Raw genomic sequence first — 20,497 nt, 5'->3', positions numbered from 1 at the left:
TTGCATTGCAGCACCTAGTATTGTGGCCGTGGAACAGAGAGTTGTTTTCCAATGCAAATAATTCACAGTGTTGATGATTTCATTTAGGTTTGCCGGATGAAAAGGGCCGGATGCAGATTCTTAACATCCACACCTCAAGGATGCGGACCCACCAGCTGTTGGCCTCAGATGTTGACATTTCGGAGCTGGCTGTGGAAACCAAGAACTTCAGTGGTGCTGAGCTTGAGGGTCTGGTCCGTGCAGCACAATCCACTGCTATGAACAGACACATTAAGGTTTGCTTCTTCCCTTCAGATGGCATTGGCTATAAATCCAAGATGGATCTTCTGTTGCCTCCCTCTTCTTCTTCTTCCTCCTCCTCCATCATTCAATAATGCTTCTGAACATCTCCCCTGCCTCGGTTAAAGAAAGAGGTGGACCTTCTCAGATCTCAACCCAGAGCTTCCCTTTCTACTCCCAGCCTCCTACCCTGGGAGATCTTCCCTTCCCAGCCTCTCACACAGGCAGCCGTCACCTTCAACTGTGCACAGTCTCCTCTTTAACCCAAAGTAGGGGACAACAAGTAGAGATGCAGGTGGCGCTGTGGTCTAAACCACTGATCCTTTTGGGCTTGCCAATCAGAAGTTCGGTGGTTCGAATCCCCGCGACGGGGTGAGCTCCCGTTGCTTTGTCCCAGCTCCTGCCATACTAGCAGTTCAAAAGCATGCCAGTGCAAGTAGATAAATAGGTACCACTCCAGCGGGAAGGTAAACGGCGTTTCCGTGTGCTGCTCTGGTTTTCGTGTTCCGTTGTGCCACAAGTTGCTCAGTCATGCTGGTCACATGACCCAGAAAAACTGTCTGCGGACAAACACTGGCTCCCTCTGCCTGTAAAGTGAGATGAGCACCACAACCCAGAGTCTTTCGTAACTGGACTTAACTGTCAGGGGTCCTTTACCTTTTTAGGGGACAACAAAAGCAAAACAAAGCAAAAAAAAAAAAAAAAAGGAAATTAACAGAAAGATTAAAGTAAAAAAGGAACGAGAACGTAATAAAGGGGAAAGATTCGGAGGTGGGGAGTTGGTTTGCACCTCTCCAGTCACTGAATTCAGTCATACCTTGGTTGGCGAACGGTTTAGTTGCCAAACGTTTCGGTTTTCGAACGATTTTTGGAAGCTGAACGTCGGGCACGCCTTGGTTTTCGAACAGTTCCAGGGAGTCGAACAGACTCCCGGAACGCATTCTGCTCATCAACCAAAGTATGACTGTACTGGGACCCCTTCCCCATCCCACTGTTGGTGTCTAAACTTTTATAAGACATTGCCACACACTTTTCCTCTGCAGCTCTAAGGAGGGACTAAGATTACGTGAGACACAATTTAAGCTTTCAACAGAAGACTCATTGCTTCTTGCATGTACTGAACCTATAGATCTGCACAGAGGCCTCTTTCTGTGCTCAGTTGTGCAGAAAAGTTAAGCATATGTGTCGTGCGCCTGTGTTGCTGTTCAGCTCCCGGAGCTGAGATTTCAAGATGGGATGTAGTTGGTGTTTGTCTCTTCCCCCGTCCCTTTTTTTTTTTTAAGTTGTAAAGGTCACTGTGCCTTTAATAGGAAATGAGTGATGCAGGCTGCGAAATGTCAGAGTGAGAAGGTTAGAGATTAGCTGGAACATGCAAAATAAGGGTTTGCTATTGAAGAGTGTTGAAATGCTTATATATTTTTTCTTTTGTTAGCTTGCCACAGGTGTAGGGCCAGGAATGCACCCTGGAACAGGCAGGCGTTGGTGTAAAGGTTTTAATGTTGTGCAGTGATTTCAGGAGGGGGAAGAGTGTTGTGGCCAGTTACTGGCTTGAAAAGACACCCTAAAGATTTGGTGGCGATGGGGTCCAGACCCTTGGCTCCACTAACATCCCAACCCCCCCCCAAAAGCCCTTCGGGTTTGCATTACCAAGCTAGTTACCCTCTGCAGGTTTGCCGACATCCTCAACAGGAACCACGTGAAGACTGTACACCAGCGCTTCTCAACCGGTGGGTCCCCAGATGTTGTTGGACTACAACTCCCATCATCCCTGAGCTCTGGCCTTGCTAGCTAGGGGTGATGGGAGTTGTAGTTCAACAACATCTGGGGACCCACAGGTCGAGAAAGGCTGCTGTACACAAATGCCCCTGTTGTGTAAGAGCAACACAGAAAAGAAGGCCAGGAATGGGGAGCATGTTCACCTTCAGATGCTGTTGGGCACAACCCTCTTCTGCCCCAGCCAGCATAGCAAAGGACCAGGGGATTCTGGGAGTTGCAGTCCAGCAACACCTGGAAGACCATAGAGCTCAGGCTGATGATTCAAAGCAGCCATCTTGACTGGTTCTCATCATTAGAGGGGACCAGCAAAATATGATTGGGTAGGATGAAAAGAGAGATGGGAAGGGGAAAGACCCGTGCAATTCTTCTCCCAAGCTTCTTTTTATCCTCAAAAAGGTCCAAACTCATTTCCCCCTTCTGTTTCAACGGAAGCTGAGACTCTTTAGATTTTTGCAGGGCTTCCAAAGAGCCTCGCCTCTTGACCTCAGCAGCTTTCTCTGTGAACATGTGCCTCCAGCTGTCTCTCTCTCTCTCTCTCTTTTTGGAAATATTTTTTATTCGGTTTTACAAATACAAATTTGTAACAAATACCATTATAGCTCCATATAAAGAGATTCCCCTCAATTTCCAGACTCCCCCTCCCCATCCCCTCCATGGGTCCTAATGCCAGCATTTACACCTGCGCATCAATCCATTATCCACATATTTTATCCATCCGAGTTATCCATAGTCTTTGTCACCTTACCAGTGAGTTTAAAATCCTGCTAACGTTTCCATCTGCTTACAATGATCTCCTAAGTAAATTATAAATTTTCCCCATTCTTTTTTGAAGTTCTTGTCCTCTTGGGTCCTGAGCTTTCCAGTTAATTTTGCCATTTCAGCATAGTCCATCAACTTGGTTTGCCATTCTTCCCTGATCGGGATTGTGTCTTCTTTCCATCTCTGGGCTAGTAACATCCGTGCGGCTGTTGTTGCATACATCAATAGTCTTTTCTGGTCCTTTGGGATCTCGGTACCTGTGATTCCTAATAAAAAAGCTTCTTAATCCTGCTGGCTGTCTCACTAACATGCCATCTCCTCTTGCGATTAGGCCACCACCAAAGTGGAAGTTGACATGGAGAAGGCAGAGTGCCTGCAGGTGACAAGGGTAGACTTCTTAACTTCTCTGGAGAATGACATCAAGCCGGTGAGTGAACCCCTTTTAATCCCGCAGACTTTCGTGTTGCTCCCCTCTGTGGAAGACCAGAGGCAGGCTGGAATGAACCGACAATGACGTCCTGATTTTGCACCATCTCCTTTTCTTCAACCTGCAGGCATTTGGGACCAATCAGGAGGATTATGCAAGCTACATCATGAATGGGATCATGAAATGGGGTGACCCTGTCACTCGGGTGCTGGACGACGGAGAGCTTCTTGTTCAGCAGGCCAAAAACAGTGACCGTACCCCGTTGGTCAGCGTCCTTTTGGAAGGTAGGTTCCCCTCTCCACATTGTCTTCTCAGCCAGATTAGGACTGGAGAAACTGCTGTCATATGATGTCAGGTAATTGAACATTCAATGTAAATTGAATATTCAGCCACTTATTATGGAGGGGAAGTGCATGGATCAGGTCTCGGTGTTTCAATTTCTGGGAATGGAGTTGAGAGATGACCTAACCTGGGGAGAGAACAGCAAAGACCTGATGAAGAGAGCACAGCAGAGGTTATATTTCCTGAGAACCCTCCGGAAAAACAATCTCTCAAAGGACCTGTTGATGGCATTTTACCATTGTACTGTGGAGAGTGTATTAACTTATGGTCTGTGTGTGTGGTTTGGGAGCTGCACAGTCAGGGAAAAAACAATGCTGTCCAGGGTTGTAAAGACTGCGGAGAGAATAATTGGGTGCACTCTTCCCACCTTGGATCAAATCTATGCTTCTAGGTGCCATAAGAAAGCTGCAGAGATAGCGCAGGATAGTGCACACCCCGGAAATGATCTCTTTCAGCTTCTGCCTTCTGGCAGAAGGTACAGGGTTATAAAGACTAGGACTAGCCGCCTGAGAAACAGTTTCTACCCAAATGCGATTTGGGTTTTAAACGCTTTGTAAGGAGCGTCTGTATGGGAGTATATTGTATTTAAAAATGGGGTATCAGAGTTTTTAGGGGGCTAACCAGGTTGGGATAGCTGGGATAGAAGGCTTGTTGGATTTTGAATGTAGATTATGTAGATTTTTCAATTTCATTGTTCTGTATGGGACAATGAGAGTAAAGATTATCTTATCGCATCATATCGTATCGTATCATATCGATTCAAAGCCAGGGCAAGATTGTCTCTTTGCAGGCCTGGTTAGCTGCACAGGACAAATTGGGAACACAGTTTAAATGTGCTCCCAGTTCTTCCTTTGCAAGCCAAACTAAGCCATGCGAGGAAAGAGAAAAAGTCATCAAATTCAAAAAGTGCTGTATTTTGCCCACAAAGGAAAAGCTGGGAGCAAATTTAGAGTGTGCTCCTGAGTCCTCCTTGCTTCCAGTTCTGACTTAAAGTTTCACAGAGTGTTGGGCAGCTTGAAGCTTCATCGCACCTGCGAAAGGTGGGTCATCCAAATGATCTGGTGGGGCTCATTATGGGCTACATGCTGTCGACTCCTACAGCCATTACAGTAAAATTGCTTGCTGAAGCACTTGAGAACTCCTGTAATTTGGATGGGGAAAGTACTGGAATCTTCAATCTTTTACCTGGTGGAAAAAGAAGACTCATGTTTTCAGGGAATCAGTGAGCACTGTTCTGTCACTGATTCCCTCACTGATAACTCGCCGTGATTCAAGTCAGACATCACGTCAGACCATGATAAGGAAGCTGATTGATGTGATTTCAATTGACAGGATGTGGTATGTAATCAGCCAGCAAACCAAAATTGGAAACCATGGTTTGAAATGACTTTGCAAACCGTGATTCGGACTAACTATGGTTTAGTGGGATGTATGGCTTCAAATAAAGCCATTGCTCCACTGCCACAGACTCCTACAACCTTGAATTCATGAATCTGGGTGTAGTTCTGAACCATGATTTGCCTTTTGTGCATTTGAGAGCACAAGCTATAGATTGGTTGCTTAACGATGGTTAGTGCAAACCATGCTTAGTTCTGGCCACCATTGCCATGTTTCTTTGGTCAATGGGATGTGAGCAGAATCCTTTCTCTGCTGTGAATACCCATCTTCAAGGACACTCAGTACTGCACATTCAGAACTGCAACACTGCTCAATGGGCACCTGATCAGAATAATTTGAGTTGCAATTCAGGTTATGCAATATTCTAGATCATGGGTAGGCAACTTAAGGCCCGGGGGCCGGATCCGGCCCAATCGCCTTCTAAATCCAGCCCACAGACGGTCTGGGAATCAGCATGTTTTTACATGAATATGTGCCCTTTTATTTAAAATGCACCTCTGGGTTATTTGTGGGGCCTTCCTGGTGTTTTTACATGAGTAGCATGTGTGCTTTTATTTAAAATGCATCTCTTGGTTATTTGTGGGGCATAGGAATTTATTCCCCCCCAAAAAAAATATAGTCCGCCCCCCCCCCCAAGATCTGAGGGATAGTGCTGAAAAAGTTTGCTGACCCCTGTTCTAGATCCATGACAAAACAGTAAAAGACAAACAAACCATGAAAACGAATGGGCATCTTTTTCAAGTGAGATTGGATGGTTTCAGCCCGGGCATGCAACTTTTAATTTTCCTTGAGCCTTGCTGAATTTGCTGTTACCTCTTACTCACTTCTGTCTGTCCTGTGATCCTTACAGGTCCCCCACACAGCGGAAAGACGGCCTTGGCTGCAAAGATTGCAGAAGAATCTAACTTCCCATTTATCAAGATCTGCTCTCCAGATAAGATGATCGGCTTTTCAGAAACTGCCAAATGCCAGGCGATGAAGAAGGTATATTTTGCGAATCCCTTCCACGCCACATTTTTTGTTTGTTAGATGTCACGGGCGTTGTGTCTGTTTCCCTACTACTCCGTCGATGTCCTGTGCTACTTTCAAATTTATAAAACGATGCCGCAAACTGTAGAAAGTTGCGTGGCAAGGTCCCGATCCCTCCACGAGGTTGAATAAAGACACTTGACACCAGTTTTTTAGGTTAATTGGCTAGAAAAGGCCACAACTTTATTGGTTACAGATTGTGAGCGGTATTGGCTTAGGCATTGGACCTAACCGACTATATCTGACTCTTGCCTGTCTGCGCAGAGTCCGTGAAGGGTTAACCACCAGTAGGGGGAGTCCTGCTGATGCACATTAACTAGGAGCTCCCCCAGGGTCACCAATAGGGGTCGTGCCTTAGGCCCTAGCCTCCCCAGGCTTTGGACAGGGCCACACCCCCAGAATCCTTTAACACAGCGGTTCTCAACCTGTGGGTCCTCAGATGTTGTTGGACTACAACTCCCATCATCCCTGGCCACTGGTCATGCTGGCTAGGAATGATGGGAGTTGTAGTCCAACAACATCTGGGGACCCACAGGTTGAGAAACACTGCTTTAACGGGATACCCTTCAATGTGTGGAGGAGGTGATAGTGCTACCTCCCTATCTCTCTTCTCCAGCAATATTCCAATGCCTAACCGCCAAACCTTACAAAGTTGTGACAATTTGCTACATGGGTGGCGCTGTGGGTTAAACCACAGAGCCTAGGACTTACCGATCAGAGGGTCGGCAGTTCGAATCCCCGCGACAGGGTGAGCTCCCGTTGCTCAGTCCCTGCTCCTGCCAACCTAGCAGTTCGAAAGCACGTCAAAGTGCAAGTAGATAAATAGGTACCTTCCGGTGGGAAGGTAAACGGCGTTTCCGTGCGCTGCTCTGGTTCGCCAGAAGCGGCTTAGTCATGCTAGCCACATGACCTGGAAGCTGTACATCGGCTCCATCAGCCAATAAAGCGAGATGAGCGCTGCAACCCCAGAGTCGGCCACGACTGGACCTAATGGTCAGGGGTCCCTTTACCTTTAGCTTTTTAGACGAAAACCCAGTGGCGGAGCCAATTTGCCAAGTGGGAAAAGTCCTACCAGGCCCCTCAATGGCGACTAACCGGGTTCCATAGCAAGGTCAAGGGATGAAATAACCTAAAGGGCGGGAGGGTGGGAAAACCGGAGCAGCTGGAAGCGCGGAAAGGTGTGAGATTCCCACTGCGTCCTGCTTAAATCAAGTAGGCCACACCCCCAGAGCAATCGGCTTGGTTGCCTGGGCAGTGGCGCAGGCGGGAAACCCCCCAATCGCGCAAGGCTGACCCCACCTTCCTAAGGCGGAAGTGGCTTTGTCAAGAATAGACAGTGAGCAAGATCATCTTAACCGATTGCTCAGTTGAATGGAACGAACAAAGAATGAAAAAATTCAGTAAATCAAAAGGAAGATACCTTCCGTTTCCCTGGCTTAGGAAGGAAATAAATGCAGTCTGTTTGCATTTATGTGGAACCTTCACAGAGAGTTAAGATGAAGCAAACATCCCCTAATGGGATGAATACATAGGGCAAAGAAAAGATTGACTTGAGAATCCTAAATATTATTCCATCTCTAGAAAGCGCATATTCCCCAGAGACATCTGAGCCACAGTTAATTATACGGCCTTCCAAATGTGGGGGAATTGTTGCTTTTTAATTATTATTTTTAAATTGTTGCTTTTTAATTGCTTTTTACAGGACGCGGGTGGCGCTGTGGGTAAAAGCCTCAGCGCCTAGGGCTTGCCGATCGAAAGGTCGGCGGTTCGAATCCCCGCGGTGGGGTGCGCTCCCGTTGCTTGGTCCCAGCGCCTGCCAACCTAGCAGTTCGAAAGCACCCTCGGGTGCAAGTAGATAAATAGGGACCGCTTACCAGCGGGAAGGTAAACGGCATTTCTGTGTGCTGCGCTGGCTCACCAGATGCAGCTTTGTCACGCTGGCCATGTGACCCGGAAGTATCTCCGGACAGCGCTGGCCCCCGGCCTCTTGAGTAAGATGGGCGCACAACCCTAGAGTCTGTCAAGACTGGCCCGTATGGGCAGGGGTACCTTTACCTTTACCTTTAATTTCTTTTCGCCAGGATCTGCACTGGGGGGGAGGTAGTTTGAAAGAACTGAATACGGACAAGCAGAGAGGCGGCTTGGTTTTTCCGAAAAACAGGGGCATTTCCTTTCAAGAATTCCAAACATCTAAGAACCTTTCCAGAGGAGGAGAGCAAAATTGCTGGCAATATATAATGTGCATGATATTTCTTCATTAATCTCCGTGTTTTTAGAAAAAGACTTCAAAACACCTGTTCTTCAGGCTTGACTGTGCCTGTTCAGGGGCAGCAACCATTGCCAAGTTGTTGCTCCTGGAATTTGTCTTGCATTCTAAGAAATTTTTTTCCACAGCCTTAAAATACGCTGCGTTTTGTATGGACGCCAACCGTGCGTTTGGCTTTTGTCTGTTCCTTCAAAGCAAATAAATAAATCAAATCATGTGTTCGCAACTAAGGATTTAATTTCTACCCTTCATGGCTCACCCCCCCCCCTCTTTAAAGTACAGTCATTGTAGCTAAGAGGTAAAAAAAATTAACTTTTCGCTTTCCGAAAAACAGATCTTTGACGATGCGTACAAGTCTCAGCTCAGCTGCGTTGTGGTGGACGACATTGAAAGACTCCTAGGTGAGAGAAGTGGATGACTGTGAGGGGTCTGGCATGAGGCATTTTTCTGAGGCAAGATCTTCCTTTCTGTAGCCTTTTCCCCCATCCTAGGGCTCTTGTTACTGGAGCACCTAAACCTGACTCAAGTAGGTGGTTGTTGAGGGCAGACTGAAGCAAAGACCAGGGAAGAACATTGAAGGCCCTCTGTGCATAGACAAGAGCCAGTCTCTTATTTGCTTGGGCAAATAATAATAATAATAATAATAATAATAATAATAATAATAATAATAATAATAATTTTTTATACCTCACCCTCCCCAGCCAAGACCGGGCTCAGGGCGGCTAACAACCAATAATAAAAACAAGTTGATTAAAATACAATTTAAAAAGATTAAAATACAACATTAAAACATTAGGATGCAGCCTCTTCACAGGAGGAGAAAGGAAAAAGAAAGAGAGGGAGGGAATCAAACTGATTCTAAGCCAAAGGCCAGGTGGGACAACTCTGTCTTACAGGCCCTGCGGAAAGAAATCAGATCCCGCAGGGCCCTGGTCTCATGAGACAGAGCGTTCCACCAGACCGGAGCCAGTGTTGAGAAGGCCCTGGCTCTGGTTGAGGCTAATCTAACTTTCTTAGGGCCCGGGACCTCTAGGGTGTTGCTATATATGGACCTTAAGGTCATCCGTGGGGCATACCAGGAGAGGCGGACCCGTAGGTACGAGGGTCCTAGGCCGTGAAAGGCTTTAAAGGTCAAAACCAGCACCTTAAATCTGACCCTGTACTCCACCGGGAGCCAGTGCAGCTGGAAAAGCACTGGGTGAATATGCTCCCATGGCAGAGACCCTGTGAGGAGCCTCGCTGCTGCATTCTGCACCCGCTGGAGTTTCTGGGACAGCTTCAAGGGCAGCCCTGCGTAGAGCGAATTGCAGTAGTCAAGCCTGAAATTACAGTAGTCAAATCTGACATGGAATCCTTTATAGCAGGGCTAGAGAACCAGTAGCCCTCCATAGAGTTTTGCACTCCCATCGTCTGTGACCGGCAGCCATGCTGGTTGGCAATAATGGAGAGTGTTGTCGTTGGCATCCGTCCGTCTCAAGAAAAGATGGAGTGCACCTCCAGGGGCTAAGTCAAACCGCTGCCTTAACAGCACCCATGTGACGTCCCCAGGGCGCAAGCCTGGGCAGTTTTTATGGAGATCCCAGGCTGCCCAGATGACATCGGCCTCGCCAATGTGGTCCAAAGGAAAGCAGGGCAATACGCTTGGCACCAGCTTGGCTTTAGGAGTTGCCAGAAGGCACCATCCAACCATCTTAGGGACCCCATTCTGGATTTATGTAGGGTTTACTCCAGTGTTTCCCAAACATGGCTCTCCAGCTGCTGCTGTTTTTTTTTGACTACAACTCCCATCATCCCTAGCCAGCAGGACCAGTGGTCAGGGATGATGGGAATTGTAGTCCGAAAAAGAGCTGGAGACCCAAGTTTGGGAAATGCTGGTTTATTCCTTAGCCTTTTCTTAGCCCAACCAAAGGCAGCAGAGGTTTAGGATCAGAGTTCTCTACCTAACTATGAAGATAACATAGAACGAAAGGGTTTAAGGTCAGTGAGAAAGAGGAGGATTGGTTTGAGAAGATATTGGATTATTTGAGTAGGTTTGAACAATTTGGGGCAGTTAAAATGTTAAAAGTTAAATAAACTTTGTGGAAGGAGGAGTGTTAAGGTATATAGAAGTGTACATATGGTTAATTTGAATATGTTATTATTGAATATATTTTTGAATATGTATATTATTGAATATTGTATACCCAGTGTATCAGCCGCCTGGGGCATTTCACTGTTTGTGTTTTGGTGGCGGGTGGCGCTGTGGGTTAAACCACAGAGCCTAGGACTTGCTGATCAGAAGGTTGGCGGTTCAAATCCCCATGACGGGGTGAGCTCCCATTGCTTGGTCCCTGCTCCTGCCAACCTAGCAGTTCAAAAGCATGTCAAAGTGCAAGTAGATAAATAGGTACCGCTCCGGCGGGAAGGTAAACGGCGTTTCCGTGCGCTGCTCTGGTTCGCCAGAAGCGGCTTAGTCATGCTGGCCACATGACCCGGAAGCTGTATGTCGGCTCCCTCAGCCAATAAAGTGAGATGAGCGCCGCAACCCCAGAGTCAGTCACGACTGGACCTAATGGTCAGGGGTCCCTTTACCTTTAAAAATAATATATCTATATTAAAAAATGATGAGAGTTCTCCTCCTCCTCGATGGGCTGCCTTCCAAGGTTGATGAGCCCCATCTGCCCCTCTCTTCCCTCTATACCACGTGCAGAAAGAAACCTGTGGCCCTCCTTATGTCCAACAACATCAGGAGGACGGCAAGTTTTTCCAGCTCTGCTGCTGTCTCCACAGCCCCTTCCCTTTGGGCTACCCAGAGCTGGGGGACAGCATATAAGCCGAATGCCTGCCCTACATCCCTGCAGGCCCCACCCAGACCTGAAAAGAGTGTATGACACTTAGCAGCACCGACCCAGACACCCAACATTTGAAAAAAAGCCACAACTGAACTTGGTTGGAGCTCAGCGAGTCACCTTGTCCCCTTTCCTCTTTCAGATTACGTCCCGATTGGCCCACGGTTCTCCAACCTGGTGTTGCAGGCTCTTCTGGTGTTGCTGAAGAAAGCGCCCCCTCATGTAAGTCTCCATTTCTTGCAGCAGAGCACAATGTTTGCAAACTGCGTTGGGCCCTCATTCAAGGCCAGTGGGAAAGCTGAGCAGGACCCATGCCTATCGGTTTTGATAACGTTCTGTTGTGGTGGCCCATGTGTTTCTCTCCTTGAGCACAGGAGGGCCATGCAGTATGAGGGAAACCTTGCTGGGCTGGGAGGGCAGGTCTTTCTGACTTTAAAGCCTTAAACGGCCTCGGCCCAGTATACCTGAAAGAGCGTCTCCACCCCCATCGTTCAGCCCAGTCACTGAGGTCCAGCTCCGAGGGCCTTCTGGCGGTTCCCTCACTGCGAGAAGTGAGGTTACAGAGAGCCAGGCAGAGGGCCTTCTCGGTAGTGGCACCCACCCTGTGGAACGCCCTCCCATCAGATGTCAAGGAAATAAACAACTATCTTACTTTTAAAAGACATTTGAAGGCAGCCCCGTTTAGGGAAGTTTTTAATGTTTGATGTTTTATTGTGCTTTTAATACTGTATTCTGTTGTGAGCCACTTAATATTCTGGAACCCCAGCCAAATGGGAGTATATTATTATTATTATTATTATTATTATTATTATTATTATTATTGATATTATTATTATTATTATTATTGATATTATTATTATTATTATTATTGATAATATTAATATTATGAAGTCTTCTGCAGGAAGTGGATCTCAGTCGAATTCTCAGTCAATCCCTTTACCTTTACTACCACAAAGCTGCCAAATAACAGTGAATACAGCCCTTCTTCGTGGATTGTAAGCTACTCAAAGTTTCTAGGGCAAAGTCTGATTTGCTTATTACAGTGGACGCTCGGGTTGCAAACGTGATCCGTGTGGGATGCACGTTCTCAATCTGCAGCGTCCGCAACCCGCAGTGGCGCGTCTGCACACACACGGGTTGCAATTTGGCGGTTCTGCGCATGCGCAAAGCGGATTTAGCGCTTCTGCGCATGTGTGACCGACGAAACACGGAAGTAACCCGTTCCGGTACTTCCGGGTTTCGGTGGTCCGTAACCCAAAAAAACGCAACCTGAAGCATCTGTAACCCGAGGTATGACTGTATTATTATTACAGTGGTACCTCAGGTTAAGAACTTAATTCGTTCTGGAGGTCCGTTCTTAACCCGAAACTGTTCTTAACCTGAGGTACCACTTTAGCTAATGGGGCCTCCTGCTGCCGCTGTGCCGCCACCGCACGATTTCTGTTCTCATCCTGAAGCAAAGTTCTTAACCCGAGGTACTATTTCTGGGTTAGCAGAGTTTGTAACCTGACGTGTCTGTAACCTGAAGCGTCTGTAACCCGAGGTACCACTGTATTATGTTGCCAGCGAACCTACAGAATTTGGATTCCCTAAGGCTGATTCCTGCAGGGTGTGTGTGTGTGTGTGTGTGTGTGTGTGTGTGTGTAAACTTACCAAAAACATCAGATGGCTGCTTCACCTTTGCATCTTTCAGGCAGAAAGGTGTTTGTGCAAGAGGAACCCAATCGGAGCAGGAACGGCCATATTTGCATTAATTGCTTGACCTTGACCAGGCTATTTCCCATTAAGCTCTGGGGTTTCTTGAGACCACGGGGATAACCCGACGTAGGCACCTCTGAGCCCCTTGAAGGGAAGGGTTGAGGTACTGGTGTGACAGATAATTAAGTGTATATTATTCCACACGGTGGCACACTTGTCCAGGCACCTCCCCACACGTCATTGGTGAAGCTTCCGTGTGGAGGTTTTCATGCGGTATTTGTGTTCGGTAAGCAGCTGAAACCAGCTGAATAAAAAAAGCCTAGTTTGTGGCGCGACTGCTTCCACGATCCACAAACCAAGCTATGTGAGACGGTTCTGTCTGCAGCGGCTGGGTTTTATTATTCCACGTTGCTTGCCAGTCGTGCAGTCTGTCTGCCTTACAGCTTCCTATAAATACCCCCCCCCACACACACACACTTCTCTCACAGGGATGAATTCAGATTCTTTTCCTTCCAGAAACCACTTTGTTGCTCCCACAGAATTCATTAGGAATACAGTAGTACTTCAGGTTACAAACACCTTGGGTTACAAACAATTCGGTTTACAGACTCCGCTAGCCCGGAAGCAGTACCTCGGATTGAGAACTTTACCTCAGGATGAGAACAGAAATCGCGCGAGATTACGTTCGACAACCGAGGTTTGACTGTATGCAATGTTTTTGTAAAGAAAAAAAGTGAGAGACGTTGCACGTTCTTTGTAGTTCATGAAAATCTTCAATAAAAATTGTTTTTTTAAAAAAGAAGAGAACGGAAATCGCGCGGCGGCGTCAGCTGGAGGCCCCACTAGCTAAAGTGGTACCTCAGGTTAAGAACAGTTTCAGGTTAAGAACAGACCTCCGGAACGAATTATGTTCGTAACCAGAGGTACCCAGACTTCCTGAGATTCTTCAGCTTTGCAAACATTCGGTGCAAAGCCATTTTGGGAACCTGACAACCCCATATTCTGTCCCGCTTCCCCTAAACTGCAAAGTGTTACGATATAAGGCAAGAATACGACATACGACACGAACGCCACGTCTATTTACATGTTATAAATAGTCCAAGGAGAATTTAAAACATCACCAATTTGAGGGTTTTTATGTTTTTTGTTACAAAGCTGTTATGAAATGAAAGCGAATCAAATAAAACTCTTTTCTTTCTCCCTGCTCTTTTATTTCAGTCAGGTTTCCCTGGGTTTTTGCGAGGGGAAGAGATTGTCGAGGGGAGGAATGGTTGTTGGGGGGGGGGTGGAAGGAGAGAGAGAAGAGAGAGAGGGAGAGGAGACTGAAAAGCGTTGTCTCAGCGGGGAGCCAAGCCAGAGAGAAAAAGGCTTCTCTGAGAACGGGAGCAGCAACATCTCGCCAAACCGAGAGGCTCGCTTCATCTACATGCAGAGTCACACAAGGCGTTGGATACTCGGGAACCCCATGGAGGTTTCACATGTGGATCCCTGCTGGTTCCTCTGAAAAAGCTAACAATTGGGCTGGGAGGGTGAAAGCCCCTTGCGGTATCTCTCCCCACCCCCTTCCCAACTCCCCCCAAAGCCGTCCTTAAGCTGGACAGACAATTTGGTCAGTGTTATAAGAAGTCCGGTGGACTCTTTTTTTTGGGGGGGGGGCGTGCTCCCTAGAAAGGCCTGCTTAAGACTTCTTCCCCAGTTTTTCCCCTGCACGATTTCCGCAGGGAGGCAGAGGGAAGAAATGAGGATTGGCGTCCTTGCGTTACTCCAAAGTTTTAGCGCAGCGACAGTCCATCTAAGGACCTTCGAGATGCTAAGGGTGTCGTCATCGTCGTCCGCCCCCCCCCCCCCCCGCGCCCGCAAAGCTGCATTTGCATGCATCTTTGGAAAACTAAACAAAAACTGTGTTAGGTCCGGCTTTTAACTGCTTCCTTTCCGCAGGGCCCGCTCACTTTAAATTCTGCTGCAGTCCTTGCAGTTAAAGTGACCCTGCAGTCCCTTGCAAGAGACTTGCGGGCTTCTGCGTCTGAAAAAGCGACGCTCTCTAGACCTGTGTTTTTAAAATAAGCTGTTGCCAGGACATCTGAAGTTCTGCAGAAGCTGTTTCCCGGTTGAAACGCCGGCCTCAGCATTCAGCGCATAGACGTTGCCGACGAACTTGTAATCCTGTTCGGAATTTTATTGGACGTTGAGACCCCTGTGAAATCTAGAAACCCATATTGGAAATGCCAAAAGCAAAAAAAGAAGCTAAAGCATGCTATAATGAAGGAAAAGGATGATCAACTATGGTATTTCCCCCCCCCCCCCCGGTGTTTCCACTCGTGTTTCAAAACTATTTGTGCTACATGCTTTTTGATGAACCCAGATGGGACATGTTAATTGGCTCAACGCTCCTAGGTCCCTGTTTAATACATCATTTCTGTTTATTTATTCCGCCAGTACTTATAGTAATTTAGCTGCCGCAGTAGTATGAAGCGTTGCTCCTCAGAATTATTTCCAGTACTTTTTGGCCTCTTCATAAGACCACCAACGATAAATAAAGTCACCTGTTCTCCTTCCAACATAAGCTTGAACAGTCCGCGTTAACCTTAGCTGCCATCACTTTCCCCACAGTTTCCCCCACAGAGTAGATGCAACTGTAAAAGTTATTGTTTTTGTGCAGCTAGATTTGTTATATTTAGGGTAATGCTGCCTTGGATTTTTAAATCGGTATATATTCCAAACTAGAAAGTGTTCCAGCTTGCCCCAAGCCACTTCCTGTCCAATCACTTGAAAAGCAAACTCTCTAATTTGAAGATACTTTTAAAAGGGGGGGGGGAGGGAAAGCAGGTTGGGTTGGGGGGAGCCAATTTCTTCCAGCCCTGTCGCAACTAATTTGATCCTCTTTAACCCAGTCCGTACAGAAGGTAGTACCGCATTCTACCGAGTTCTTTGTGATTTTGTATTTGTATTTTTATGTCCAGAGGAAGGGCTGTATAAAAGTTCTGCAAATGATGATTAAGAATAATACTCTTGACACCAGTGTCTTGGGTTGAAATCTAGACCCCCAGCGTGTAAAGGGCAATGGGAGATACGCTAACGTAAAAGGTTTTCCTGCATTTATCCCAAATCTATAGCCTGGTCACAATTTCTGCATAAACTGCTGTGGCTTACTTATGGAGGAACAGAGGGCAAACCCCAGCAGAGCATTTAGGACATGGGTAGGCAAACTGACGCGGGTGGCGCTGTGGGTAAAAGCCTCAGCGCCTAGGGCTTGCCAATCGAGGTGCGCTCCCGTTGTTCGGTCCCAGCGCCTGGCAACCTAGCAGTTCGAAAGCACTCCCGGGTGCAAGTAGATAAATAGGGACCGCTTACTAGCAGGAAGGTAAACGGCGTTTCCGTGTGCGGCTCTGGCTCGCCAGAGCAGCGATGTCACACTGGCCACGTGACCCGGAAGTGTCTCCGGACAGCGCTGGCCCCCGGCCTCTTAAGTGAGATGGGCGCACAAACCTTGAGTCTGTCAAGACTGGCCCGTACAGGCAGGGGTACCTTAGGCAAACTGAGGCCCGGGGGCCGGATGCGGCCCAATCGCCCTCTCAATCCGGCTCATTTTTACATGAGTAGAATGTGTCCTTTTAATTAAAATGCATCTCTGGGTTCTTTGTGGGGCATAGGAACCCCCCCAAAATATAGTCTGCCCCCCCAAGGTCTAAGGGAAAGTAGACTGGCCCCCTGCTGAAAAAGTTTGCTGACCCCTGATTTAGGACAATTTGTTGTTGTTTAGTCATTTAGTCGTGTCCGACTCTTTGTGACCCCATGGACCAGAGCACGCCAGGCACTCCTGTCTTCCACTGCTTCCCGCAGTTTGGTCAAACTCATGCTGGTAGCTTCGAGAACACTGTCCAACCATCTCGCCCTCTGTTGTCCCCTTCTCCTTGTGCCCTCCATCTTTCCCAACATCAGGGTCTTTTCCAGGGAGTCTTCTCTTCTCATGAGGTGGCCAAAGTATTGGAGCCTCAGCTTCAGGATCTGTCCTTCCAGTGAGCACTCAGGGCTGATTTCCTTCAGAATGGAGAGGTTTGATCTTCTTGCAGTCCATGGGACTCTCAAGAGTCTCCTCCAGCACCAGAATTCAAAAGCATCAATTCTTCGGCGATCAGCCTTTTTTAGGACAACTGTGCCGCACTTAAAATCTGATCATTAGGGTTGATTTTTTTTGTCTAGAGGCAAGCACAGGTTTGAGAACCTTACACTTTTTTGCCATAAATTGGCTCCTGTGATTCACAGGAAAGTACAGGCAGGCAAAAGGAAGTTGTATAACTACCCCCTGCCCTGCTGTTTCCCCTGCCTTGATGAAACATGTACTGTATGCTCCTGAAAGTTGCTTAGCCCCTTCTAACTGCCTCTCACCTCTCTCCCAAAGATTGCACCTACTGTTTGGCAGCAAAGGCTGCTGGCTGAGGTTCCCAGTTCTTTATCCCCAAAGGTTTAGATTGGCTCCTTCATTTCACGGTTTTTTGTTTTGTGGGGGAAGAGGCTTACGATCCTGTGCGAGTTGGACCACAGAGCAGTTCTCATAATGTAATGTTTTATTGAGCACGTTCCCCGTTCGGATGGCGGGCGTGCCTGACAACCCACTCACAACATTTTTCAGCAAGCGTTTGATAATCCAGCTCACCAGCGGGCACGTTTAAACTCTGCGACCTTCCTTCCCGCTGGCACCGCTGTATCATTTTATGGGTGGGCTCCATCTCTCGTCGCAGTGATCTCTTTTTATGGCTTTTTGCTTTTCAGCAAGGCTGTTTCTCGTTCGGATGTTTCCCCATTATTCTGGATTTATAATGGGGAGGAGAACTTGCCAAAGCAGTAGCTTGGGTGCTGGGCTCCTCTTGAGAAACAGGAAGGAAATTGATTTGTGGATTTGTGAGAAGGTGGCACTTCTTTCATTACTTTTTTTAAAAATGATATTTATTAGAAGTTTAATAGTTACAAAAAAGGGGGGGGGAGAAAGACAATAAAAAGTTACAATACATCAAAAATAAAAATAAAAACAGAAAACAATACAGCAAAACAATAAGAAAAACAAAAACACTTAAAAACACATCCAATATTTCCATATCTTTACCTTTCATTTACTTGTTTCATCGACCTCCTCACACCTCCCTTTTTTGTATTCTAGTTCAATTAGCTATTTCAGCAAATCCTTTCCATCTTTCTCAATTTTTGTTCTATAATATATCTTAACACATTCTGACCTTAAATTTTACACTTTGGCCCCTTGACAATCTATTTTTACTTAGTTCTTTATAACATTTCTGCTAAAACCATGTAACTTCATTCCAGCATCTTTCTAACATTCATTAATTTTACAGTATTTCTGTAAATATACTTTAATTTTTTTCCAGTCTTCTTCCACCGTCTCTTCTCCCTGGTCTTGGATACTTCTTTCATTACTTACTGGGTTCCCTTCGAGATCTTTCAAGCAGAGGCACGGACTTCTCTTGGGTTATGGACTATGATCTCCAACTTAGTCCTCTAAATGTCTCACCGGGGGGAAAGTAGATGCGTTTCAGAATCAGGAACTGATAGAGTTTAGAGCAAAGCTTCAGCATTTTTAGACCTTTGTGTGAGCTAGGTCCCAGTCTCTGGTTTTTCTGCGCAAGAACAACCATTATTTTGTCTTTCTGTGGCTGTTGGGAAAGCTCATAGGCAACAGAGTGCGGCCACTTTTCTCGCCATTAAAGGTTAATACAAGCTGCGCTACAAGCATACATAGGCTGTATGGAAATGTTCCGTGAAGAGCAGTTTCAAAATACTGGGAAATAAATGTAAATAAACACAAACTATGGCTGGGTGGTTCATATCCCTCCTCCTTCAACGTTTTTGTAGGTCTCTGGTGGGCTCCTATTAGAAATGGAAGTCTAGGCCATTTATTTCTATTACTAATAACAAAAAACAAATTTTAATAATAATAATAATAATAAAGAATAATTGCATTTGTTAGTTGGGGTTTACCAAAAGGTCTCAAAGCTACTTAGCAAGATAAAATGCAACAGTTGGAAAGTTAAAAGCAGGAAAATTTAAAACTATGTATAATGCTAAATGTCTAAAACGCCTATCTGGTAATACAGTAACAATGACTTCCTCTTATGAATTTTTTCCCTTCTCTCTCCTTGTGCTCTTTTTAAATGCACAGGGTCGTAAGCTCTTGATCATTGGGACCACCAGTCGCAAGGATGTCCTGCAGGAGATGGAGATGCTGGATGCTTTCAGCACAACTATCCATGTTCCCAATATTGCTACAGGAGACCATCTCATGGAAGCCCTCGAGGTCAGGAGGCACTTGGGAATGGCTGGGGAAGGGAGCTGAGGGAGGAGCTGAATTTCTTTGGGGCTGTAGGAATGGGAAGATCTGGGCAAGCTGGGTAGTTGAGTCCCTGGCTACTGCCTGCAATGGGCCCGAAAGCCTGGGCAAACTGAGTAGTTGAGTCCCTGGCTACTGCCTGCAGTAGACCCAAAAACCTATTGTGGAGTTGTGGCATGAACATTTCAGCATTCATCCTGGAATTGAGAAGGGAAGAGGGGGAAATTGGCAATACATTAATCTCCCAACATGGTCTGGTTGGGTAAACCATCACCTGAACCATTTCCAGATGTTTTGGGGGCATTTACTTGGTCAGATTTGTTAATGCCCAATCTTCCAGCCCTGGGACTTTCACTCCTGATTTTCCTTCGTGATCTGCCATTGTGCATGAGTCTCCAGGACCCCAGCCCAAAGGTCCGAGCTGGTTTTGCAAAATTTTGGAGAACTGTGCTATATAACGCCACGGCTTTGGAACCTGGGGGTGGGAGGAAGGAATCGATAAATCAGCTTTGCTACTACTTGTAAAGGAATGTCAATCTCTGAGTTATATGAATATAAGGAGACGTGGAAGACAAGCTTAGGCAACATGAAACTGTTAAGAATGGAACAATGAGTACTAGGACTGTGACTTTTAATCAATTAATTGATGGCAGAATAAAAAGTGTCCTTAATTAGTAAATCAGCATTCAGATGTACATGATCTTTAAATACAAGTACCATTTTTTTGCTCTATAAGACTCACTTTTTCCCTCCTAAAAAGTAAGGGGAAATGTGTGTGCGTCTTATGGAGCGAATGCAGGCTGCGCAGCTATCCCAGAAGCCAGAACAGCAAGAGGGATTGCTGCTTTCACTGCGCAGCGATCCCTCTTGCTGTTCTGGCTTCTGAGATTCAGAAGATTTTCCCCCTTGTTTTCTTCCTCCAAAAACTAGGTGCGTCTTGTGGTCTGGTGTGTCTTATAGAGCAAAAAATACGGTACTTATGAAAACTGTGGGTGGCACACTCAAACTTTTAAGAAGCATGTCTCTTATATAGCAAACAGAGCCCTTGTCCTTTACAGTTTACTTCCAAGGTCTGGGTCCTAGCTGCGGAATCTGGAATCATTTGCTGTTTCGTTTTGGTTTTTAGAAAAAAGCAACCCACTCCTGCAGGATTATGCGTAGCCTCTCCAGATAGTCTTCTAAGGACTACATACCACGATGGGCATTCTGCAGTAATAAATCTGTTCGATTTAATGCAAGCACCTAAGGGAGAGTACAGAAACTTTTCCCCCCAAAGGTCACCCGCTGAATCTGCGGAGAGAAAAATTGTGGGGAGCAGAGGCACAGCTCCTGTACTCGTAGCTGTGGGAGTGGCT

General features: G+C 46.5%; 1 protein-coding gene across 8 annotated transcripts in view; it reads left to right on the top strand.

Annotated features, from left to right (window-relative positions):
* NSF (N-ethylmaleimide sensitive factor, vesicle fusing ATPase) overlaps window positions 1-20,497 on the top strand; it is a 98,075-nt gene that overhangs the window by 68,640 nt on the left and 8,938 nt on the right. For all 8 annotated transcript variants that reach the window (XM_077917443.1, XM_077917444.1, XM_077917445.1 and 5 more), the window contains exons 12-18: window positions 88-275; window positions 3,146-3,241; window positions 3,369-3,525; window positions 5,832-5,965; window positions 8,611-8,677; window positions 11,247-11,326; window positions 18,975-19,109. In XM_077917443.1, the coding sequence (XP_077773569.1) occupies window positions 88-275; window positions 3,146-3,241; window positions 3,369-3,525; window positions 5,832-5,965; window positions 8,611-8,677; window positions 11,247-11,326; window positions 18,975-19,109 (857 nt within the window). The remainder of the gene's footprint in view (window positions 1-87; window positions 276-3,145; window positions 3,242-3,368; window positions 3,526-5,831; window positions 5,966-8,610; window positions 8,678-11,246; window positions 11,327-18,974; window positions 19,110-20,497) is intronic.

The sequence above is a fragment of the Podarcis muralis genome, chromosome 13 (genome assembly GCF_964188315.1).
Source record: "Podarcis muralis chromosome 13, rPodMur119.hap1.1, whole genome shotgun sequence".
Lineage (NCBI taxonomy): Eukaryota > Metazoa > Chordata > Lepidosauria > Squamata > Lacertidae > Podarcis > Podarcis muralis.
This window is presented reverse-complemented; position numbering and strand designations above follow the sequence as displayed.